General features: G+C 43.3%; 1 protein-coding gene across 3 annotated transcripts in view; it reads right to left on the bottom strand.

The window, feature by feature from the left end:
• Positions 1 to 26,778, bottom strand: part of Pask (PAS domain containing serine/threonine kinase) — a 90,466-nt gene that overhangs the window by 22,756 nt on the left and 40,932 nt on the right. For all 3 annotated transcript variants that reach the window (XM_075689506.1, XM_075689507.1, XM_075689508.1), the window contains 7 exons: positions 25,375 to 25,680; positions 22,078 to 22,232; positions 18,603 to 18,930; positions 15,477 to 15,678; positions 9,166 to 9,438; positions 1,815 to 2,005; positions 897 to 1,058 (listed from right to left, as the gene is read on the bottom strand). In XM_075689506.1, the coding sequence (XP_075545621.1) occupies positions 897 to 1,058; positions 1,815 to 2,005; positions 9,166 to 9,438; positions 15,477 to 15,678; positions 18,603 to 18,930; positions 22,078 to 22,232; positions 25,375 to 25,680 (1,617 nt within the window). The remainder of the gene's footprint in view (positions 1 to 896; positions 1,059 to 1,814; positions 2,006 to 9,165; positions 9,439 to 15,476; positions 15,679 to 18,602; positions 18,931 to 22,077; positions 22,233 to 25,374; positions 25,681 to 26,778) is intronic.

The raw sequence follows: 26,778 nt of genomic DNA, 5'->3' as shown, positions 1-26,778 counted from the left end.
GGTACGTGTGAACACTGATACCGGACTCCGCTGTGTACATCCAGGACTGCGGCACCGAGCAGTAGCCTACCAAGTTGGACGCCTTCAAAGGCAGCCACTACCTATTATTATAGGGCTTTAAAGAAGTCGAATTGTAGCGAAAGAAATTGAGCAAATGGTAGAGTTGGATCAAAACTGTTTGCTGTGGTTTCTTTATACTGGTAATGTCAGTGAGCAGAGAGTTTGCCAAACGTCCAATGGCGGCACAGAAATGTCAGCACAATGCGCTCACGCTGTAGACGAAGATCAAAGTTACTGACGACTTCGAGTGTGGCTGCTTCACCAAAACGGCAATGTTCTTTTACTAAATTACTATTTTTAGAATTATGTTTTGTGCGACAAGCTCTTCTGGGTGGTGGCTGCTAGCAAGTATAAACTTTGTAAGAAGAGGCTTTCTAATGAGATCTGCCCAACCTATTGTGGTTCGCAATAAAGTATATGCCCATTTCAAAAGAGCCCCTTGTGTGCCCTTAAGTTCAATCTCTTGGCAAGTGAAAAACAGTGGAACTTATCTCTCTGGTCCTTTGAGGTTCTGTTTAATAAGAGTCCTCTGTATATAAATTGTAATGAGACCTAAGCTAAAGTTGAGTACTTATCCTCTATCTGTTCTTTTGCCCCTTTTGTTTGTCCATGCCTCAATAAGCACTTCAGCACTCACAATAAACCATAACTAACTAGTTCAACCCTTCATGTTACGAGCATAAAATAAGCAAATAAAATGCCTAGTTAAATGATGGGCACCAGGAGGCCCAGTAGTCGACTGCAAATGCCCAAATAGAGCTACACAACGAAGTCTAATCATTTAGGCTTGTACAAACAGATCTCACCATTCTAAGCTGAGCACTTCATTAACTTACAAGGAGACGGTCTGAGTTGCGGTACGCCATCTTGACACATCCGTAAGCACCTTTGCCAATCTGCTGCAAGGTCGTGTAATGCTCAGCGTAGAGCCCACTCGTGTACTCAGCCTCATTCTCAACAGACTCTTCATGTACAGCAGGGCCTTTATCATCCGTGTGCTGCACGTGAGAAGACAGAAAAGGCCAGGTTAACTCTATTTGTCATCTACAAGCAATGTACTCTACAAAGTCACTGCTTTTAAGTTCTGAAATCATTTGCAAGCTCATTAGCCAGATGGTGATAATGCCAATTTATCTTCTCCATAAGCTAGATGACAGAAAAACAAGGAAATACACTAACGTTAGCCTCAAAGTACTTGTCTTTTTTCTTGTAAATGTCACGTTGAGATGCTTCAGAGAATGTACTTGTGACTGAATCAATCTTCATGTAAGGTAGCCATTCCCGATCACCCTTAACTACCCATATAAAATCACAGACACTAAAATTACACCTCAAATTAGCAAGCACATCAGGACCGCTTCACAGTAAAGCTTTTAATTTGAGGCTATGTGACAAGCCTTTGCAGAAATTTAGCTAGTGGTGACAATTTCCCAAATCCAGTGTCCTGTAAACTTTCCCGGCCTTTCATGGTGTTTAGTTTCAGCACTTTCAAGGTGCCTGTTACAAGGGTTGCAGATGCAGCACAGTTCAACAACTCTGGTTTGCAGCAAAAGGATCAAGAGGTTTCGCAATGTCCCTGTTCCAAAACAATGAAAATTCTGCACAGCTTCTGCCCTTCCAGCAAAATATTTCCTATGCCCATAAACTCAGGCATTACTTCTGTGCGACCTCATTCAAGTGCCTCCTAAAAGTAAGATCGTTATGCGAGTGCAGACAAAGCCCCCCACAGCAAGAGATGGAAAGAAATGCCTCACACAATCGCTGGTGTCCTCTAACGACACCTCTGCGTCGGAGCCGACCGAGCCGAGCGTCAAAGAGCGCAGTGGAGAGGACGGAGTTGGGTATTGTGGTGGACAACTATCCACCTCAAGGTCACGTGACACCCAGAGGCAGTAGATGGATGAGCCTTCCTCCAGGTCCACCCTCCGGATTTGGTATACAATGGCTGCACAGAGAAAGAAAGACGAAAAGACACAGAGCTAAGGGACACAGAATAGCGATAGTATTTAGTCAGTACGACCCCCCCCCCCAAATAATGAAAGCACATCCAGTGCAAATTACATGGTCTAGTCAGAAACAATGGCTGCATACGTATGGAGGACGTATACGAAAATGCTTTCCCTTCACAGAACCTGCAGGTGTCCGCCACAAGAATTATGTACAGTTGCTGACTTTAAAATGCTTTAAAATTTCTTCGGTGATCTGCGGAATCGTACTTGCGCCACATGCAGACATTGCGGCGGCTCCGCTACATGGTATAGCGGGCACAGTGGGAAGCGCAAGAGAGGAGTCTGGCTGCATATGCCTTTCAGTGTTGGCAATACGACTACATTGCTTCAGTGCTAATCACTTTAACGTCGAGATTCATCATGGGATGGGTTCTGCTGGAATGTTATGAATGCCCAATTTTCTGGACCTCCTTAATTATTTGGACATTCTCTTGATACCAGCATAATCTCCACAAAGCCAACGTACAAAAGTTACTGAGAGCTTGTATGTTGTACGGTGTGTCACCTAGTTCTTCACATGTGAGTCCCGTGCAATGTCACAAAAATGGTGGCTGCAAAGAATGTTGACACCATTCAGCTTGGCTTCTGTACTTTCACTTTTGTTGGCAAGGCAGTTTCTTGGCTTTCCAAGTCCCATTTGACCACAGCGAATAAATCTGCATCAACTCAGCCCCAAACTGTAACAGAGGTTGCTGACACCTAACAAAGCAGCATTGGATAGGCTTAATTGTCTAGGTGGTGTGCAGCTTGCCACTAATAAGTTCGTATAAATGGTTAATGAATAGTGGGACATCATGTGCACGAGCTAGAAAGACAGCCATAGAAGCAGAATTAAGCTCTGCAAATAACCAAATGGCAACTACTGTGAGAATGCCTACCAAGTTCGTCTGCATTTACTGAACAGAACAGGATCATGTGTAGGCAAAGAGCTATCAAGTGAAGTTTCTCAAAACAGTCTTGAAGGCCAACTGCAACAAAATTATTGACCCTGTAAAAAGCCTTACTTTGGATAGTGTAGATAAAGACAAGCTTCCATGCAACATAGTAAATGCATCATGAAAAGCTTCCAAAAAGGGCAGTTTGTGAACTGGAAGAAATGACATAATTAATGATTGCCGGAAGAAATGCATGACTTAGAATAGGTGGTAGCTCCCCAGCATGACTTTTCATATTATGCAGTGCTTGCAGCTGGCTTACGTCCTATGTGCTCACCACCAGGTGCACATGTCATCAATTTAAAAGGTGCAATTTAAAACATTCTGATAAGAAAATTAGTCAATTACCAGTCCTGCAGCTTTTCCAAGATTGCTTTAATACTAGTACATACTACTCATTTATAACAAATTTACCCAAAGTGAAATTTAATTGCCCATGCCATGCTGTTGAGGTCGCATGCAACATTCGCACACTTTGCTTTATTATGACCATGTGTGACATGCCTTACGACAATGTGACAGGCCTCACGATTTCCTTTGCAGTGTGACCACTGCGTGCATTTTCACTTGAGACACGCTTTCCACTACCACGCGCAAATCTCAATTATTTTTTTTGCCAGTGAGATGGTCGCCAATACATCATGCCAATAAATGATCCGTGAAACGCGATGTAGCCGGCACTCTTCATCTTCGACAGCCAACGTTACTAAACTAGGTTCAGTTTTCAAACTTCTGTGACTGCGTGGACTCGCCACCAATCCTTGCATCTCATGGCGCTGTTGTTGCACTTTAAACGGTCAGCGCGGCGCAGATGGGGCAGTGAAGCAATGTCCACCGCCACATGTTTTGGCGGTGTGTATACGTGCGTGTTTTGCTGCAGGCTTGGTGTTTTTTGCGACATTCTCGTGCATGTTGAAGGCCACATGCACTTTGAGGAGTTTACAGCCCGTATCATCAAATTTTATTTGGTGACACGAATGTATTTTTTATGCGTGCACGGTTCCTGCAGCGAGAACCTGCCTTGAATGTGCAAGTCTGCTCACAAGCGAGCCAAGCTGACATAGGTCTTAACGTTGCACTTGTGAATGTGGTGCTTTGATGAAAGAAAATAGTGCTAGCTTCATTTTCTTTCATTGGAAGATGAAGTGCTGAGAGTGTATATATATCGAGAAAAGGTGCCTTGAATTTATTCTTACTATACTTAAAGTGCACCAATTGGCTTACTGACCTCTACAACTGCTGATGAGTAGCACTTATTAGTACTAATTAAATAATTAATTAGCCAATTGGCCTGCTGACAGCTACAACTGCTGGTTAGCAGTAACTATTAGTATTGATTAACTAATTGTTTATTCAGATGATTAAAATTCGAGGGGCACTTAGTTATCCCTACGTGGATGAATGCAAAAGCACTGCCACTACTGAAGATTGAGGGTTCGACTCTCACCAAAGATGATGGGTTTGAGTGCCTTAACTCTGTAATAATTGACTTTGCCTTAATTAACACCAATGGTAGTGGGTTCGACTCCTACCAATGGTCGTGGGTTCGAGTTTTGTAATGAACTATCATAATTAAACCTGTGCCTTAATTCACTCTAGATTAATCAACCTTGCCTTAATTAACATGAAAGGCTGTGGTTTCGACTCCCACCAAAGGGAGTGGTTTCGAGTGCCTCAATTAACTATAACTTAATTAACTGTGCCTTAATTCACTCTGCCTTAGTCCACTCCACCTTAATTAACTTTTTCTTGGTTACCTTGCTTTAACTGACATCATAAACTGTCTTGATTGGTTCATCTGGGGCTCTCTTGATGTTTTAGACCATTGTATGGTCATGCTAACGCCACCTACGCCAGATTTTCTGCCTCGTGAGCCATATAATGTGTTCGCATTAATAATCAATTAGTACTAAACAGCAACCACTGATTACAGATACTAATTAGCTACTTACAGCTCCTCATCAGCAAGAGCTGATTAGTAGAGTGCAGCGGATGGCCAGGGCTGCTGGGGCCCTGGTCTAAGGATTCCAACAGCGCACTCGGGGGAAGTGCAGCAGCATTTTCAAAGCTCAGTAAAGTTTTTCAATCAATCTGCTAAGCAAGAGCCTATCCAAACATTAAAAAACGCATCAGTGAAAACACTTGTTGCGTTTGTAAGTTACGAACTCTGAGGACCTGAGCACCTTCACCAATGCAGAGCTGCACCCACGGCGCTCCCACCCTCTGGCGGCAAACCACATCATGGGGTCGCCTGCGATAAACGGCACCTACGGAGAATTCAACTGAACCTAGTCTAGTAATGTTGTCAACAGCAGCTGCTGTGCTTGTAACACTACACGTGCAGCTATTTTACTGAGTCAAATTGAAACTACTGTTTGCCACAATCACTACGGATATAATTGTGGGCACTAGCGACACAATCATGGATGGAGACTACACAGTTATGAAGGCAAGTGGAGAACGCAGTGTGATGCCCATGACAAAAAATGCACAAACAAGCAATATTAAGGTATAAATAGGCATAAATCGAAGTGTTTTTGTCGTTCCTGCACAATTTTTGCTAAAGATTATGACGATGTGGACTCTGCCACTTTGTTTCGGTTAAATGCTAGTGCCACTCTTGCCTGTTTGCATCGCACTTTTGCGGTGCTCCACATTTGCCGAGCTATAAGAGTTGTCCGAATTAACCGGTGTGCGGCCAAATAGATCTGAAATAAGGAGAGTTTGATTCCATTAATTAATGCCTATGCCTGCCAGGGGCAATAGACGAATCCAAATTATCCAATTTTCCGAACTTACGAGGTTTTACTATATTCACAAACTTTCTGTACTGTTAGCATTGAAGAAAGAACAAAATTTATTTTTCTCTTGGGAGTATTTATTTTTTTTTTCACACACTTTGTCTGGAAGCTTTTCTGACCCCTCCATGTTTAAAAAATAGGTGAGCTACAGCATATTGTACATAGCATTGTGTGTATGTGTGATATGTTTATAGCAATGTGTTATTAAATTTAAATTTCAGCCACAAATGTATAAACCAGGAACATGTTATATTTCTAATCTTCTTCATCAGGACATACAGTGGTACCTCGCAGAGTGAAGTTATTTGTTTCGTGGGCTGGTTTGTTCTGCAAGTAATTCATTATGCAGGACATGCTTTCCCATTGTTTTTTTATGGGACTCAAAGAAACATGTTAATGCATTCCTGAACCTTTGTTAACCACATAGAAATGAGAAAAATATTAAAGCACATCACAATATTTGTCACGTATTTACAAAGCAACGAGAATGTTTGAAATTCATAGAGGTGGTTAATCATGCAGGAAAGGGAACAATTTACATTATTGTTTACACCTATCTGAATATTATAAACACATCTCAGTTGAGTCTGAGTCGGTATCCCTCAGCTATATGAGGCGGAAGATGCCTCCTGTGAAGAACTTTATCCTGCCTCTATCATGGCCTTCTTTGAAGTATTCTCCCAAGGTTACTTGTACATTATATATTGCACACTGCTTTTAATCCTTCTCAAAATTGTATAAAAAGCGATTACGTAACATATTCATCCCAGGTATGATGTCAGATGCATGCAAAAACATGCAGGGTGATCATAGTCCACCTGGCTCATTGCCCACGTGCAATGATCAGCAATTTAAACAGTGTATTGTTGGTATTGTAACGGACACACGACCGGGCACGTTCATGCACGATTCACACTACAAGTGCCCTGATGGTCGCTCGGCAAGTATCTATACAGACTAGTTTGCTTCCATGGTGTGTCCATTTCTACCTTTTCTTGAATAAAAACGTGCGCCGTGAGGAGTATTGCAGTTTCACATCCAGGTGACACAAGCTTTTAGGGTTACCGTTGCGATCAGTATATCAAAGACTATTTCACAGCACAAGCGACTTGCAATGTTCTTGAGCAAGAAATAAGTCAGCTTTTGTGCGTTTGATACAGCCTTGGAGAAGCAAATCAGTAACTTCCCACTTTTCATGATCTTGGGAACCCGCCCAAGATTTGTGGAGATCTCAGCTAAGTGCCACATAGGCATCTTTTATATTTTTGATTATCAATATATCTAACTATTTTGCTATCCCCTTCTAGCCCGGTATATTCAGTATCGACTGTATTAGTATTAGAAGCCTGCCTCAATGAAGCATTTTCTGCATTAAAAATATGTCGCATTTGCAGTACACAGTCTGCTGCTGCAACATGCTATGTGAAACCCCAGTGCGCATAGAATTTAGGCGTGGAACGATTCATTTGGGGGTCACTGAACCATACGTGCTGTTGAGGCGACTGCAATTCACTGCCAAGGCACATAAATGAAAGCAAAATAGCCTCTCAATAATAGTTACTAGCACAAAAAGGGAAAGATTAGCCGAGAGAAAGAGAAAAGCCTGCCAATTGCACTGTAACTGTCTAGCATACAGCTGGCACCTAAACATCAGTCAGCAGTGTGGGGAAGGAGGAGAAGGAACAGAAAGAGATGACAGTGAGAGTAATGGAAGGGTGATGGTGGAGCGATGAGCGAGATGAGTGAGAGGAAGGAAGAGAGTGCTTGGAGCTGATAGCTCTGCTGGTGCAAGCTGCTATGCAAATGCTAATTGTGCTCGCTAGAAACATGGAAAGCTACAAATCTCGCTGCGACCACTACCTTGAGGATGCGAACACTGCCCCAAAAGTCACAAGTGATTATTTATTAGCCTGGCAGTAGCTGGTGCACTCATCAATTGCTTGCCGCCATACTAAACTGCTGCTGGTAGCCCACTTGTGGCAGGCCTCAAATATGAATGGTGGATTCAAATGACCTGCATACCACTTTGGAGTCTGATTGTAGAAGGGTGCCCCTGTGTTCTTTTTTTTTTTTTCCCAATAAACTACAAGCCAGCATCAGCATAAAAACGTGTGAGGGCCTGCATGAAAAGACTTATTGCAGGTCCTTGTGTTTGTGTTTATTAAATATTTTCCTGAACACAAAAACAAATTGCACAAACTCAAGAATGCATTGATACATAATCCGCACCACCTTCTTCAGCCAAAGGTGCCTTGCACTGCACAGCACTAAACAGTACAGGTGTCTATGCAGCATGGCAGCATGCTGTCTGTGTGCCACCATCTTTCATAATCAACACGTTCCAGCACAATAGTTCACTGCTAGTGCTTATGTGTGCTTTCGTTGACTATTACAACCAAAGCACACTGCACTTAGTGTGCACTTGTCAAAAAGGACGGTAAATGCTACGCTGAAACTAATACAGCTGACTACCATTATTTCAACCCCAATGGGACCGACAAAACTGACCACATTATCTGGCTGATCACATTAAACAAGAGGCAGAAAAAACGTCGAAACACACCGTTGATTCAGTGGCAGTATTTGCCATATTCTAACATTTCTACGAATCAAATGCACACCTTTCTATGTGTCCAAAACAGAAAACTAATGCTGAAATGACATTAAAGTCTCAAGGCAAAGTAGAGATCTAAACCACACTCTATATTTTTGGCAAGAAAAATGGGAAAAGGACTAATATGTGTTGCGCAATGACAGCTCGTCTCCTAAAGTCAGCTTTGCTGCAGTCAGTAGAGCCACACTATGCCGCAGAGAATACGAACGGCACGAGTTAAATTTTCAGCTCAATTGTCCAGGAAAAAAACAAAAGCTGTGCATTAGAATTGGGTGCATATCGTAATTAGACATAGTGAGCTATCGTTATTACTTGAATATCTTCCTAGGGTAGAACGAGAACAGGCATTTCTGGCAGGATGCAACATGTGTTCAACACATTCACTCTCCCCTAAGCTCTGCCAAGAAAGATGCTGCTGCTAGAGGGGTTGCTATTGGGGTAACCATAGTCGATAGGCACATGCATGTTGACTGGTTAAGTTTTAATTATCTGGGGAAAGCCAATTTTAGGATCGCAATGATGAAAGTTCGGTCCCATAGAAATGTATGGGTTCCAGCCAAGGCCTTCAATCGGCATCGAATTAACCGAAAAATCTAATTAACCGGAGTCGAATTAACGGAAGTCTACTGTATGAGGTATTTCTCACAGAGGATGAGCTGTAGAACGGACAGATATTCAGTCAGTCAGTTTTGCATAGTACTCCTAGAATAAGCTTTGCATCAGTGGTGAAGTGTAAACAAACATACCAATATGCGAGCCATCTCGATGCCTGCCAAGGCCTGTGTAGGATCCCTCGGCAATGCTGAGGAGTGAATCACAGCTGCGGAATGTCTTCAGCTCTGCCTGGAGGTTACGTTCATTGGTAGCCTCATCTGCATCGGCACCAGATGCTGTGGACGGATGAGAGCCATGGCGCCGAAGGGATGCTTCCTGGGTATTCTCCTCAGAACTGTGCATTGTGCTCGACGTCATCGTTGATGTAGAGTGGAAACTGTCTGACGTTGGCAGCTTTGCCTCTCCTGCATAGTTACCAGTGACGTGACATTCATGAACTTGTATATTTGCAAAGGCATACACCTATGTGAATTGGTCATTAATTACTTGACGCAACTGTCTTGGAGAAGCCTGGCTGTACACACTGAATTTAAGAATTAAAATGGCACATGAGCTGCTAGGAAACAAAATGGCGAACAAGTGGTAATGCCGTGCATAAAATTATCCTGGCTTGCCTAGCAGCTAACACAAAAATGCATCTCACCCACATAAGAAAAGTTTCACTAGAGTGATGCTGAACCATGCTATGGGCTGTGCTATGCTGTGTTAGCGGAGAGGAAGGGTAATAAGTAGGGGTATGCAAATAATATTTGAATATCACCAAACTGAATTGAATAGCAAGTGTTTGAATAATTCAATTTGTGAATCGAATACCTATTATTCGATTTCTCAAATATTCAGTATATTTTGTGTAGAGACTCACATATTGCCACATGCACCGTGGAGCCCTTTGTGCTTGATGCTGCATAAGCAAGTGCCTCACTTCGTTCTTCTACACACAGTTCCCTATATAGGTACCAAAAAATCTGCTTGCAGGTCATCGCATGTCACCATTCACAGCTATCGCCGACAACCCACTGCAATAAGCATCTTCACCTATCGGTTTCACAGCGCGCGTGGCATAGTGTCATTGGTAGCATATGCATGTGTTTAATAGGTGAAAACACAAATATGCCGCTATTTCCTGCTACAGGCAGCAAAGCAAGTGTCATGTTTTGCCCTGGTGGCATCATGGCATTGTATTCCGACATTCACCAGCTCGATCTTGTTTTGGTCCCAAAACAAGATCCGCCCAAAACAGCTGCTGACCCAAGCTGAATTCAAGGAGAGTGAACGCAAGCTCGCTGAAGCTGCAAAAATGACCATGTGCATCTTGGACCCCTCGGACCTCACCAGATCAGTGCGTGTCGGCATCTAGTGCTGCAACGATTCATGTAATGCTTTGCCTTAGGCAGATGTCAACTACACTCAAGTCTGCCGAACTTTTTAGGGACTTTGGACTGTACGTTTGCCCAGCTAATATGTGTTTCCTACCCTTTCTCAGGGCGCCTACCAAGTTGACATTTTTAAATTCCCTGAGTTTTCCAGGTTTTCCATGAGTGCCTTCGCAATATTCCCTGAGTGATGCAGAACTATGTTTTATGTTAAGACGGGCTGAAACCACTATTGCCCGATGCTGTCACTCTCTAGTAATCATATGAAAATTTTTTTTAAAAGAACGACTTAATCCAATTTGAATACTAAGTAGTAGTGTTTATGCTATTAAAAAAAGAGAATAAAGGAAGGGGTTAGTAAAATGCACAGCAAATAAAATGTCTTCAAAAAAATGCAAATCGAGTCGGACATTCTCAAATACAAATTAAAAGGGGATACATATAAAAGCAAATATTTTCAAATATGAGCTATTTCTATCAACTGATAGCAAGCTCAATGGTACGAGTCCTGAACTTTGTCACAATTGGGATTCTCTCTCAACAGCTCGTAAGTCAACCTCAACTATTCTAACATGCCAGCGGATCTGCGTATGAGCCCCGGTTCGAGGCGGCGAGGTAATCAAAATGGCAGTGGTGGTGGCTTTGATTAGTGCCGTTTCACGCCTGCAGTCACGGCAAAACATCCAGAAAATTGGACGGCAAAGAGTTCTTGCGTCTGAAATTTCAGACGTTCTGATACATTGACTCTAAGGGGTACGTGGTGGTGCCGCGTAGCCATCCAAATTATTGGAAATCCGGAAAGTCAGTCGTTGACAGCACACTGTCACCTCGTCCAGACGACGACAGGGCGTCGAAGACGATTCATTACGATTCCTGTCTGTTACTCACACCAGCATTACCGCGACTTTCGACCCTTTCAATAAAATTACAGCTAGTTTTCCCTGATAGAGGCACAAGTTCCCTGAGTTTTCCCTGAGTTTTTCCAGTCTACTCAAGATCCCTGAGAATTCATGGTTTTCCCGGTTGGTAGACACCCTGCTTTCTATAACTACAGCAATTATGTGAGCACTCCAATCGAATCTTCTCCACCATTGCTGCCAATGCCGTGGGGCTCCACACATATATTTACGTATATGTATGCCATATGCTTATCCATGATGTATATGCAGGTTATATTGCCACACTATTCAATCCCTAAAGCTGCCCATACTATGTTTCACATTCTAGACTAAACTATTCCTTAGAATTCTGAGAATGGCAGCCCGCAAATAGACATAATGAAACATAAAATTCACAGTGCATGCCTTTTATCTCAAGTTCTCAAGTCTGCTCAGACTATTAAATATTTGAAGTACAAAACAATATCAGCACTCAAACTTGAAAGTGATGTTATTTTACTAGTGTGGCTCATTAAGGCATATACACACTAGCAGAAAAATGCCTGCGGTACGCTGCCACCGGCAAAATGCAGCTGCAGCAAAGCAGCCACACCCACTGGCAGCGAGGCGCTGCGGCAGTCACGTGACAACATGAAAATCTCGCTTCCTCTTTTTTACTCTGCATGTAGGTGCAAGATGTCGCATGCTTTCTCCTTCGTCTGCTGACAGATGGGTGCTGTATTTACATTCTTCGTCCTTTGTTCTAAATGTGAGTTATTATGAAGATAACGTCGTTGCTACTGATCATAATCATCTTGGTGTGCTCCCTTTTGTTGCGGCGTCACCGCATTCAAAAGACAAGGATAATGAGGTACAGTGCAGTGCAGTTACAACATATAAGTGGACTGCACTTATATATAAGTTATACCACATATAACGATACATCGGTTATAGCGATGAGCTGGCTCGAGAGTGCCAACTTATACATTAGGCTATAAGAAAAAAAAAAACACATATTGGACATAACGAGCATAATTTTGACTTCTGAACGGCGTTTTCCGTGCAGAATAATCGTTAAATTTGCATTCATAAGTTCCCCTTGAACGATGCCAAGACGGGGCAATACATTTGCCTACATGTGTTCGTATCTGCCGCCGTTAACCGCGTCCCGCTCGCACGCCATAAGATGGCGCCAGCCGCCTCGCCCACCTAATTCTACATCGAGCTACAAGTGAGGAGACATACATACTTTGGCAGCTTTTTTTTTACGGCAGTCCAGATATAGTGATGATCGGTTATAGCGATTGGATTTTTTGTTCTTTTTGATATCGCTATAACTGGACTGCACTGTAGTGGATGTCACCTCCGTGTCCTTGTATTCAGAGTTTGTCTTGTACAGAATCAAATATGGTGCACTGTCTCCAAAAACCTTTCCATGCCTCAGTTTAGACTCACCATTGTAAAACACAATCGCCAACCCTGAAAATGTGTCAACACATTGCCAACAAGAGCAAACCAAGCAAAGCAAACCAAGCAAAGCAAAACAAGCATGAGCGAGAGCTGATGCAAGCAGATGACAGTACAAAACGAGCAGTCCGGCTGATGCCATACACAAGTACAAATTGAGCGGTCAGGCAAGTCCGCCTGAAACCAGTTTCCACTGCGCACGTCACTGAAGGGGTCACTCTCTATCGGTCTCCAGCATTCCCTGCTCGCTTGCTGCCACAGAAAGCCAAAAAAAATTGGTCCAGGACCGATCCCTTCCGTGGCACGAAAAAGCTGCCGTGAGCCAGCTTTCGCGGCACCTGTTTTTCTGCTAGTGTGTATGCGCCATGGAAGCACAGTGGCACCTGTACAATGTCATTACAGGCCCTACACAGCGTGCTAAAGCTTTCAAGGGATAAAAAGATTTTGCCGTACCCGCGTATGTCGAGTCCGTGTTAGTTGGACCCGCATATGGTTACAGCACCATCCGAGAAGTTCAAGCACAATGCTAAACCTTGCTCGCAGTCAGTGCTTCGCCCGAAACTGCCAATTTTCCCCCAAAGCTTATGAATGAGGTTCTACTGCATTTTCATTTTGAGACGTCGTGTGCAAGGTCACCAGAACGCTGTGACACTGAAACTGGCAAAGCCTAGTCCATCTAGCAGTGGTTGATGAGAATTCCATGTATGCATTGCCTGCACTTTCATCTATCTGTGGTGACAGCATGACAATGGCCGAGATAGAGCTCACGATTTTGTAGCGACGCCTTCCGCTCGATTCTATGCTACTCTCATCATCCACTATTCATGGCCAGCTGATCCCAGTGATAACGATTGCAGAGTGTAGCTCTGACCACTGAAGAAACACAAAAAGCTGAAAAGAAATAGCATAAAAGGCATTGCTAGAAAATCACAGCCATGGAATGTCTAGACAAAGGGCAAGCTTATGTGTGCACAGCAACATGCATTGACAAACTTCGTCTGTATTCATGAACAATCACTTTCAAAAGATACTTAAATTTTCGGAATATTTTGTTTGACTAGCACTGGACGTATTGAGGGGCAGCACCGTTGCCACACAGTGATAAGATAGCGTGCTTGGCACTGTGCCAAAAATGATGCTGCTCCCAAATGCTGATGTGTCTAGTGCTCTAGTCACGTGAAACTGAAGGTGGAGACAACTTCAACATCAGAAAGTGACAAGTGACAGTGTGCCTTTCTTGGCCTCTCGTAAAATAAACTCACTTATTTTTGGGCAGATCCGGTATTTTGGACTCCCAATTATTCGGACATTTTGGCGGTCACGATTGAGTCTGAATTATCAGTCGGCGACTGTACGAGAACTGGACTGTAATCAGTGCTGGCATACTAATTTGGAGTTCCTTTTAATAAGAGTGGACCATACTGTATATCTGATTTCTTTGTGCCTAAGTTACTGATAGCTTGCTACATTCTTGTTATGCAATGCTAGGACACTCCTGAGCATGTGTAGCACCATGTTGTCTTGCCCAAAATTTGTAAGCATTAAATTTTGTTAATTTTCTGGTATTCAATAATCAATTCAATATTTCGCTTTGTTTTCTTGATTCAATATTCAATTCAATATGTACCACAGTCAACAACCGATTTTCCGGTTGCCCGATTTTTCGGACATGCCCAATAATTTGGACGCCTTTGAAGCACCGCCACATACCTCATATAGTCAATATATAAGAACACCTAAAATTTCAGAGGCAAAAAAAAAAGTCCGATTTTCCGGACTTCTTGCCATGACTGCTTATCCGAAACGGCAGCAGTTGTGTCTACCATCTGCGCTATTTTGATTACCTCGCCTCCTCTAAACGGCGCTCTCGCCGTTTAGAGGAGGCGAGTTTAGAGTTGTAGCCACCACCGTAGCAATGCTAGGCCTAGCAGCTACTTCGACGTTTGCTACGAAGCTTCTTTCTGTTTCGTGCCATGTTTTCCATTGAAACGATTCGCCGCTGTTAGCAATGGCGTCGACTCCACCTTTGTAATCCTCGCCAATGTCTTGGAAGCTCGAGAAGCACGACACATTGCATAATGCCGGTTCTGTAAAGTCTGCTTCGCCGCAATACAGCAGTGTCACGCGGTGAAGAATAAGCGCAGTATTGTTGCGGTGAAGCATATCAAGAGTGGGAAGGGGCAATCGTCACGGGACACAGTATGTGTTCCTTAAGTATACACGTGTGCACCCGCCATCTCCTGTCACAGAACGAGCACCGATACGCCTAATAAGTGTACTGGGAAACCTTCAGAGGTATTTCGCACGTGCGTGTGGCGATTTTAGCCCTTGGGGGCTGTAAAAGGCTTGGATTCGTTTTTTCGGACTGCCCGATTTTTCGGATGTCTTCGCACACCCCTAGTAATATGTCTTGGGTAACTTATAAACAGGGAGAAGTTACAGAAGCAATACAGGCTGCATACAGTGCATCTATGTGTTTGAGGCCTTCAGTATACAATATGCTTACATTAATTAAATTTTCCATCTCAATAATTTGACAAATTACGTTGGTCCTGTCAAGGTGGAATTAACAAAAGTCAACTGTATTTAATCTCCTTTTGTCTCTAATTATTATTCAAACTTCCTACTCTAGGTTAAACAAGCAAGGTCCAAAACATCTGGATTGGTATGTGACAACTGTAGTGCTGACAATGGGAAGTCCAATCTCTTGCGCTTCAAACTTACCCAGTGGTAGCAGGTCATTCTCTGCCTCCTCCTCCTCTTCCGCGAGATCCCTCAGGGAGCGTGTTGCAGTCAATGAGCCTTCTTCCGCAGCGGCACCACAGCGCTGCTGCTGTTGCTGGTTTTTAGCAGCTGAACCGATAGCAGAGACATCACCCTCGCCACGAAGTAGCGGGCTGCCAAGGACATCAGCACTCAGCGAGCTCTGGGCAATATACACAGTACAAGTTCACTTGCAATAGTTCCACTCAAAACAATACATTGCCTAATACAATCAGCCCCTTAGCATTACCAGCTTACAATATTGTTCACAATAACACACTACTTAAAATATAATGAGCCATTTATACAGTCGAATTTCATTAATTCGACCCTGAGGGAACCAATGACACTGGTTGCATTATATGGCAGGTCGAATTGAACGAGATGCAAAAAAGCATTGCAGATTCGGTTGGCATTATTCGACTCAATTGTAACACTTCCGAACCGAATGCACAACTTCTCCTTATGGATTCAAATTAGAAAAATAATGTAAAAATGACATGGCAACCTCAACCAATTTTTCCGGAGTGCTGGCATTGTAAAGAACAACAAATTTATTTTAGTACCGAAATTTGTTCTTCCATCCTGCCCTATGATGCAAACATCTTTCGACCCTGTCCATGTCCAAAAATATCAAGTCGGCAACGGTATTTAATTTCTGCACACAAATTGAACAGCCAAAGAGTGACAATGTGCATGCATTCGATGCGGACCACACGCTACTGATAAGCGGTCAGAGCAAAATACTTTTCAGTCGCCTAGGCAACCCCTACACGCCTGCTGAGACAGCCAACTGAAACCACATTTATCTTTTTTTGCGACGGCATGTGGACACTTGATCCAAGTGAATTCCCGCCGTCACCGTGGAGTTCCACGCATATACTTAGGTATATGTATGCTATACCCTGTATGCTTATCCATGTCACATATGCAGGTTATATTGCTATACTATTCATTCACTAAAGTTGCTCATACCAGGTTTTACATTCTTGACTAAATTATTCCTCAAAATTATGAGAATGGCAGCCCATAAACAAATGACATGAAGCATAACATTCACAGTGCAAGCTTTTTATCTTCAATCTGCACAGACTACTAAATATTAAAAGTACAAAACAATATCAGTGCTCAAACCTGAAAGTGGTGTGATTTTACTGATGAAACTTGTTACTGGCAGTGTAGTGATACCTGTGCAATGTCATTACAGGCCCTACACGGCATATTAATGCTTCTAAGGGATAAAAAAATTTTGGTGCACCCGTGAATGTCTCATCCGCATTAGTCAGACCCACATATAGTTAGAATACCATACGAGAAATTCAAGTACAACGCTAAACCTTGCTATAGCAGTCAGTGCTTCGCCACCCCTTTGAGCAAAACTACCAAATTTCTTTCTCTTCTGTTCTTCCTTCGTTTGCCCACTCCGCATATCCATCACCTCTGTTTGGGAAAGCGCGAGGGCTATGGCCGTTTCCTCGGTTTGGAGGGGATTGTCGTGCTCTCCCAAGCATACGTTGAAGTCATAGTGACCGACTCCCAACAGGCATGCCGCAACTTTGCTAGCGGCAGAATTCATACCACTACGCTCAAGATCATCAATCAAAAGCCACCAACGAGATCAGTCATGATCATCTGGGTGCCAGCTCATCACAGCATTCCTGGCAACGATGTCGCCAACCACGTGGCTCGAGATTTGACCCACCGAGCAGATGCCGAGGAATCTGAACCTGAGCACATGCACCCTCTAGTCTTGTACCAAGACATCACACAACACTACAAGCTAATCCGCAGAACATATGCACCCCCACACAAGTCACTAACCTAGAGAGCAGGAGCGATTCCTCCAAGCTCTACAAGTTAATACATTCCCCCACCCAACCAGAAATCACCTCATAGACCCTACACAATTCTCTCCGCAATGCCGTTTCTGCACAGAGCCCGGGCCCCTCAGGCACATAGTAGGGGTTGCAGAGAGGCACCATTAAATCCTCCAAACCTTTACCACACCAATGAGCTTTGGGAGAGAGCCTTGGCCAGCTCCGACCTCGAGGATCAGCAATGGCTTATTGCGAGCGCCCAGGACGCGGCCTGAGCTCAAGGCATTCTGGAATGAGGACACCTCTCTAAAGCAGCATTTACCTAATAAAAATGTTTATTTTCTCTCTCTCTCCATCACCTCTTCCACATTGCCCTCGTTGCTCTCCCCTTCGCCACTTCGTTGAGAAGAGCGCTCACTGCCTTGCTTGTCTGCAGGAGTTTCCAGCAAGTGTATTACAACCGGCATTCCATCTCGCACGGCTGCACTATAAGCTGTATGTGTATGCATTGAGTTCTATGGCAAGGTCAACGGGGGTCGAGAAAGACCATACTATACCTAATCCTGCACTACAAGTGGTCACATTATAAGTGGTCTGAGCTGTATATTTGGACCTAGGGCAGCTAGAGCGATATATATTTTTTTTTTCCAGAACGAAGCTAAATGTGTGGAGATGGCGGCAGTGCTGCGAGAAGCTTTCTCATTTTCAGCTCCAAAGTTTTTAATTTTGATTTATTTTTGCTGCTCCCGATTCCCTATGTAAACACAACTTCATTGCGCTGTAATACGAGTCAAAATTGTCCGACTTTAAATCTGTCTGCTGTGATTTCCTCCTTGTGAATTCAGTATTCATCCATATGTTTATGACAACTTTCACACAAATACATATATTATTAACTGAGCAAACAATAGAGGGTAATTATTATTAATCTTGGGAACTGATTGACATATTTAAGATATAATTGGATATTTAAAATCAGCAGAAGAAACCATATGAGACTGTGTAGTTTAATCAAATCTGATAAAGAAATAAATTTATACTGATAACCTATGTCCCCCTCTAATTTGACCCATCAGATAATTCAACCAATTTCATTGGTCCCATCAGGATTGAAATAACGGAAGTCAATTGTATAACTATCTAGGCCACACAAGTTGCTACAAGTGTGCTAAGAATGCATGCCAAGCTGACGACCTTTCAAGTGAACTTTTCAAGACAACTTTCAAAATTGTCATTCTTTATGCTGACAATTTTACCAGTGGTTGCTCACCTTCAGTCTAGAGCCAGGAACCCTTCGGGGGCTGTCCACAGAGGATGACGCAACATTATTGCCATTGACATCACCAGATGCACTCGAAGCTTGGCCTTCCCCAGAGGGACCCAGAACTGGAGCAAGAGGCTCAGCTGCCGATGTTGACCTCTGGAAGACACCCAATGATCGGCTAGAACCAGAGCCAATAACAGAGCCAGTCATGCTCAGATCTTGCAAGCGCAAAGGTAGGTCGTCGCCAGTAACAGAGCTGCTCCGGCTGCCACCGTGGCCTCGCCTTTGACCGCCTCCCCTCGGAGAAAAGGGTTTCCCAAGCGGGTTGAGTGGTCTGACGAGGAAAACAAAAATAATGCATTCTGCATAATAGTATTCAAAACTGACACTCGCCAAGACATTTGACTATCCCTAGTCCCCTATATTCATTTTCCCTTACATTAATTCTGAGAATGTCCATGTTAATCTCCGTGGCAGGACATTCAAGCTATACAGTGTGATCACATTAACCATAATTAGTACAGCCAGCAAAGGCACAAGCACTATGTTGCCAATGCACCTGTCAGCATTACCATATTTGCTGGTGTATAAGTCGCATTCTTTTTCTGAATTTTTCGGTGGTGCACCTTATAGAATGCTTTTTAGAAGCTTTTTCTTTCCCCACCCAGAAAAAACTTGTCAAAATTGTATTGGATGCTATGGCCATGCAATGTGCACTGGGTTCACCTCCTCAGGCAGTTGCTACAGGTGGTGTGCGCACTATGGAGTTACCGGATTCTTCTCGTGATCGCATTGCCGAGTGCCATGAGAGAAGGATGGAGCAGCAACACAAGTGGCGATAGGCCAACTGTGAGTCGACCGACTACGAAGTCTTCGCATCTGAAGATTGTTTTCAAGATGCCGCACGCACCACTGTGCTAACTATGCAGTTGCTACCAGAGTGCAAGCCAACCCCCCTCCCTCAACGTGCTGCCTTCCCGTTTCCCTCCCTTGGGTACAATTCGGCTCACCGTCGCACGCTTTCACTTGCACATACAGCATACGCCGCACAGGGATGCTGTTATCGCCCTTGGACTTTATACAGAACATAGTGCCAACCAGGACAGCAGTGCCTGGAGCGTCCATATCACTGCTATAGCAATTCTATAGAAATGGCAGATAGGCTTGCGGGCGACCTGCGTTCATGAAGTGAAACATCACTGTATTCTTTTTTTTAGATCGCTTACCGAATGAACAGGTGTGTCTTATACACTGGTGCGACTTATGTACGTTCTTTTTCTGAAAAACTGTCATTTTAAAGGGGGTTGCGACTTACACAAAAGTGCAACTTGTAGACTGGAAAATACGATAGTAGCCATGAACAAGCAAACAACTGAAATCTCTCGATTTAACTTGAGCATCTCATTTGGGCCTCGTGGCCCAGCAGGGGTGAGTAGTCCCCAGGCAGGGAGTCAAACCTGTTCCGGATGCTTCACATAGCCTCCTGGAGGTACTCCTAGTATATTGGCTGGCTTGCAATCTGTGCACAAAGGGCAAGAAGTGTCCTTCTGTGTGAGCACCTCATGCAGCCTGCATTGTTCCTAAATGCACAGCCAACCATGGTGGGCTTGTACTTTACATGTGCTTGCAATCACGAGATCAAATTGGCGGCTTGTGGGGCAGAATCTGCAGGCTGAGTGCAACCTTCAAGTCCCGTGCACTTCCTTAGCAGGGGGGTCTGCTTTTTGTCAAGCAGCACCTTTACTAACACGAGTGAAAGGGGGTGACGAAAGACACTGGAATTTGTCACAGCAATAAACATGGGAGAATGAGACATGCTGTGATCTTCACTTCACTGAACAGAAAGCCATTTATAGCAAATTAGCTTAGCTTTGCGAGTTGTACGACAGTGGTTTCAATAGGATAATGGCTGCAAGAAGCTATCAACAATAACTCTGTCTACAAACCGTTTTGTGTAATACTCCTCGAACGAGAAAGGTAGAAAAGCAAACTGTTGATTTGGCCCTTCCAGTAGTTCAGTGAAATTTTTCAATTTCTCAAGCAGAAAGCAAGAGTGACTCTAGAGCTTCTTTTTTCTGTTCTTTTGGAAAGCTTTCACATTAATTCAAATGAGAATAAAGAGCTGGCAATGCTCATGCTCAACAACAGTGACAACATTATGCATACAATAACACAAACATTGCACTGCCTCTAAAACACGATTACTATGAACTGCAATATTTGAAGGACAACTTTCCCATTAGTAAGGCAGAGAGCTGTAAGTGGCAGTGAAATCAAATACTGACTTTGAGAAGCAGTGCACATAGGTACAGTCCTTCATAAAAATTGCCACAGGGTGAAAAACCACAAGCTCAAAGGCATGAAGTTTTCACCTGCTACATTTACAGCTTAAGAGGAAGCTTTAGCTCGGGCCCAACTCCGATGCGGCCTATTCAAATACATGTAAACTGCAGAAATGCTTTTCTGAGATAACTCCTGGACCGATTTTAATGAAATTTGTTACATTTGAGAGAAAGTTAGATGCTAGTGACTGTTTGAAACGGAATTTCGATATAGGGTCTGAATTTTGTTAAATGAATTTTCAGAAATTCTGAAGTTCAAAAAAAGAACAGAAGCACAAAATTTACAAATTAATAGCTCTGCATCAAGAACAAATATCGCTGTTCTGTAAATGGCATCCATTAGATCATTCAAAGCGGACAAATTCAATATGTTAATTTATACCTTATGTGAATTTGCTATGTTGCGTACAAGGGTTCTGCAAAAGCTGTATTTCCACATTACCAAATTGTCTTCAGATTCATGTGTAACATACCAATTTTGTTCCCTTTATATGTACTATTACATGCAATTCACATAATTGTAATATCACTTCTCATTGCTGAGTTACAGAGTTGTAAACTTGTTTTCTGAAAATTTGCTATCTTTGTAAACTTTTAATAAAACAGTGACGACCCAAGTCAAAAATTCGAAATGAACAGTCACTAGATTTTAAGTTTTTCTTTTAAACGCTGGAACAGCTGTGTAAATGTGGTAATATGATGTAGTTTATACTTATAAACGCAACGTAAGGAAGAAAAGGGGATTTGCTATTTCCAAATGGCAAATTAATTATTTAAAATTAAAGTATGAGGTTTTATGTGTCATAAGCAGGACTGATTATGAGGCAGGCCATATTGGGGGACTCCGCGTTAATTATGAACACTTGGGGTTTTATAACATACACTTAAATCTAAGTATACAAGCGTTACTGCATTTCACCTCCACTGTAATGCAGCTAACACAGCTAGAATCAAACCCCTCAACTTTGAGCTCAGCAGCACAACACCATATCCACTGCGCTACCATAGCAGGTGATAATGGCAAATTATAAAGACAGAGATCCACTGTGACACGTCCCATTTCCATCCTGAATTAATTTACAGCTAATTGAGCCCTCGAATCCCCTCATTCTCCCTCACAAGACCAGCGAAATACACACCGGCACAGCTCTGTGCTGTCTGAATCCGGCCGTTCATCAAGAAAAGCGCAAGCCCTTGAGTCTTCTTCGTCATCGTCCAATGGTGGCAGTGGGACTGAATCTGTGTCCAGGTACTCGAAGTCATCATAGAATGTGGGGATCACCACAGTGATGTGCTGCACAGAGAGGAACATAAGCGTAACTAAGGTTCGGGACTGTGAAAGCATGACACCAATGCTTCTGACAATGCGCAGCCTAAATTTAGTTAGACTTATTGGGATGTCTGGTGTTAGTCATCTTGTGCAGCTGCCTGGTAGCATTTTATCGAACAAGACTCAAGAAAGCTTATTCAGTCTTGAACAACTTCAATCAAAGCCATTAATTATCATATGGCTAATCAGTAAAATATCATTAATTTGACCCTTGTTAATTAGGGAAATCTGATAATTCGGACTCATCCTCTGGTCCCGGCAGACACATGCATCCCCTGGCAGGTGCATAAAAACTGCATAGTCCATCAAAGCGTGCCATCAGAACTGAGTAGTCGCCATCCATGATCGCATCGGCAGTGACTGTGGTTTCATCAGCAGTTGTAGTGAACGGTAATTTCATTTGAACTTGGTGCATGCGTCGGCCGCTTGCCTTCAGAACTGCAAGGTCACCATCCATAATCATGTCGAATAGTGGCTGTGGTTTTGTCCACAGCAGCTGCGGCAAACGGTAGTTTCGCTTTGACTCAGTGCAAAACTGACCATGATAAATAGTACCGGCTACATTGTGATGAACAGACAATCTATTGGTGACCAGCTTACTGGCAAAAGAATAAGCGGGATCTGTGCACGGTAGCGAAAAGAGTGTCTCACATGAAAATGCGCACCTCGGCCACACTGCGAAGGAAGTTGCAAAGCCTTCACCGCTGCGAGCCCTCATGAGTCATGAGATGATGAGAATTGCAGATTCCGGACTAATGTTGCGCGAAATAGAAGCAGTATCTGCTGATTCATTCAGTAAATAAAAACAAGTTGACGTAGTGCTGACGTAGTAAGCATCTGTTGATTTTTTGATACTCTCAATAATTAGACAGTCAGTTGGACATCTTTTTTTCCGGTCCTGTGAACTCCAAATTAACAAGCTTTTACTGTATAACATTACAGCTATCATTAATAATATGTCACTTATGTTAGTAGTACTACAGTTGCCGACCATCAATATTCGGACTTCAGTGCGGATTGCCAAAATTCCAAATAATCGGGAGTCTGAAATACTGAATTCGCCAAAAAATAAGTGACTTTATTCCACAAGTGGCCAAAAAAGGTGTGTCACTTTCGGGAATACCTTTCAAATTTGCATGGCTAGCACAAGACGCGCCAGCGTCTACAAGCAATGGCATTCTTGGCACTGAGCCAAATACGCTGTCTTATCATAGTGCCGAAATGCTGCCGCCACCCAGTGACTCATCCAGTGCTAGTCACGTGAAGTACCGTGAAAGTTCCTTCAAAAGTGATCGTCCAAGGTATGGCCCAAGTTTGTGTACGTGTTGCTACTCGCACATACTCTTGCCTTTGGCCTGATAGTCTGTGGATGCAATTTTCTAGTGATGCCTTACATGCTATTTCTTTTCACGCTTTTCGTGCTTCGTCAGAGATCATAGCAATGCCCTGCACACATTATCAACAGGATCAGCTGGCCATGAACGGTGGATGATAAGAGCGAAACAGAACTCGCATAAAAAACTGCAATACTTTTAGTATTTAATTTCATTCTGAATTTATGCTGGGTGGCAACACAAGCAAATAAAAAAAAAATGCAGCCTTTTCTGGCTTGCCCTGCGGTTTCAGAGCAGTTGGCAACTGCTAGGTCGACTAGGCTTTGCTAGTTTCAGTTTCAAGGACGTGCCGGCAACATGGCCGACGACCATGCCTGGACGTATCAACACTAAAATATTGCCACTTCTGCTCGACTCAGTAGCAAAGATAGCACACGACATGCTGTTAGGCATCCGAAATTTTGATCGTCCTTATACATTTAGTCTACAGGGCCAGTAGCAATGTCACAGAGCTGTCCGAATAATCAAGCATGCCCGAATTATTGGTTGGCAACTGTATTGCAGTTAAGTACTAATGATGTTTTGTCAAAATTGAAGTTTTACAAGGTCGAAGCTTAGCTAGCTGCACTCTATCAATATGACAAAGCGCAAGTGCAGTGCTCTCTCTAGTGTAAAAAAATGATGCTGCAAGGTCCAGCAAGATTACAATTCACAGCACACTAGCATACCGGGCTCTCATCATGTACAGACAACTGCAAAAGTTTCCGGAGCAATGAAGTTGTGAACAGTTTGTTGCTATTTCTCTACTGAGCCAGGAATACAAGTAAGAAATGCGGTGACAGAAGAGGAGTGGCTACTGAACTTTTCAACTTTAGTATGAATGCATTGACTAATACAAAATTGCCTTTTTACTAAGATTTCAAACCGAAAAAGCTTTTCACGGATGGAGGCACATGCGTGCACAGTAAAGCACCACTTGATATTAAAGGACATTAACAAACTTGTTAATCAAGAGAAGATTATTCAAGTGGAATGTAAATAACATGAGTTTGCTAAAGAACGTGAAGAAAGGGGGTTAACCGAGGGGCCCTATTTTCATTAATGATATCATGAGAGGCCAACAAACAAAGGCGCCAAGGACAACATAGGGGAAGTTACTTGTACTTGCTAATTGAATTAAAAGAAATGATAAATTACAGACAATGAAAGTGGATGAAAAAACAACTTGCCGCAGGTGGGGAATGATCCCTCGTCTTCGCATTACGTGTGCGAATGAGTAAGCACAAGTAATTTCCCCTATGTTGTCCTTGATGCCTTTGTTTGTTGGCTTGCACACGTAATGCGAAGCTGGTGGGGCCGGAGTGGCCTGAGACACGCATTTTCATTCTTGTGGCTCCCGCAAGCTTGCACTTGTGCTGCTCAAGTTCGGCCTAAGTCAGCGGCTTCTACAAGTAGAGCATTTTGGCAGGAGGTTTTGACTTGCCTAGTTGCCGCGTTGGGACACAATACACACTATTTAGTTATTTCTGCAGTAGGACTGCTAAATAGGGGCTATAGATGCATAAATCAGCATTCTTCCTTTACATAGAAGTTACACAGATACTGCCATACATCATAATCTGTAGATAACTTAACAATGCATCAATACGCTCTTCTGTTCTGTGTGCTTTCAAGTTATCGGCTGAATTCTTTGAGAAACAATCTACTTCTCACATGATACTCTAAGGAAAGGGCACTGATTGAGGCAGCAATAAAAGAAAAAAAAAAAGCACCTTTCCCTGAAGCTGGTTCTGTGTGTAGCCGAAGAGCATGAGGGAGAAGTTTGTGTTGCAGGAGTGGATAGAGCCATCTGGCAACACCGTGATCATGCCGCTGATGTTGGCAAACACCCAGACCACTCCACGGTACACACTTGCAACGGGTGGCACCGAGCTGGCCTCGGCTGTGGTGCTGCCACCCTGGTTGTTGCACTCACTCGAGTCGCCCCCACTGTTGGAAGAGACCGGCTCAAGCAGAATGCTCAGGGGGAAAGTGCTGCCATCTCGTGTGCGCCCTGTTGCCTGCTGCTTGCGCACCATCTGGACACAATGAGGAATAGATGACAATGCCACAGTCATTACTAAATCTGGCCTACATGAAGAATATACTGTATTTTCACAGTATGTAAGTCACACTGCACCTCTTGTAAAAGAAAGATGAAAATAAAGCATGTACAGTTGAACCTCAATGTAGTGAAAATGGATATTAAATTCTCAGTGAACCATCGATAGCCAACGCAGTCCGACGTGCTCGACGTCGAGATGACTCTTGCTCCATTCGTGCGTTCCTCATGTCGACTGGCGCGGATAAAAAATAATGTTGCAGTTTCACCCGAAAAGCGAAGCATTGCTTGCAATAGCAAATTAGTAGATAGCTATACGAAGTAAGGATAGTAGTTTTATCGGCCATATAATCTTGTTAATTTAGTTAGTAAGCGAATTTTTACAAGTAAGATATCACGCACGCACAGGTAAACATAAACACATCTATCTCAATGACCGTGAAAACTCGCTGGTAAACGCTGGAGTGAGGAATTGCAGCAGTAGCAGCGAGCAAATCGATCTTCGTACAGCTCTCGCTTCAATGCAAACAAAGCACAGAAAGCATGTCACATACGAAGCTACTGGTACTACGGCACTGTAACTGTCTAGCATACAGCTGACACCTAAACATCAGTCAGCAGTGTGGGGAAGGAGGAGAAGGAACAGAAAGATGACGGTGAGAGTGATGGAAGAGTGATGGTGGAGCGATGAGTGAGATGAGTGAGAGGAAGGAAGAGAGTGCTTGGTAGCTCTGCTGGCGCAAGCTGCTATGCAAATGCTAATTGTGCTCACTAGAAACATGGAAAGCTACAAATCTCACTGCGAACACTACCTTGAGGATGCGAACACTGCCCCAAAAGTCAAAAGTGATTATTTATTAGCCTGGCAGTAGCTGATGCACTCATCAATTGCTTGCCACCATACTAAACTGCTGCTGGTAGCCCACTTGTGGCAGGCCTCAAATATGAATGTTGGATTTAAATGACCTGCACACCACTTTGGAGTCTGATTGTAGAAGGGTGCCCGTACGTAGCAAAATGGCAGAAAACGGCGTCGCGACTTCTCGGAGTGTACGACGAAGCTGGTCGGCAATCT

This window comes from Dermacentor variabilis, chromosome 4, assembly GCF_050947875.1.
Source record: "Dermacentor variabilis isolate Ectoservices chromosome 4, ASM5094787v1, whole genome shotgun sequence".
Lineage (NCBI taxonomy): Eukaryota > Metazoa > Arthropoda > Arachnida > Ixodida > Ixodidae > Dermacentor > Dermacentor variabilis.
The sequence above is the reverse complement of the archived record's forward strand: the minus strand, read 5'-3'. Positions and strand labels throughout refer to the sequence as shown.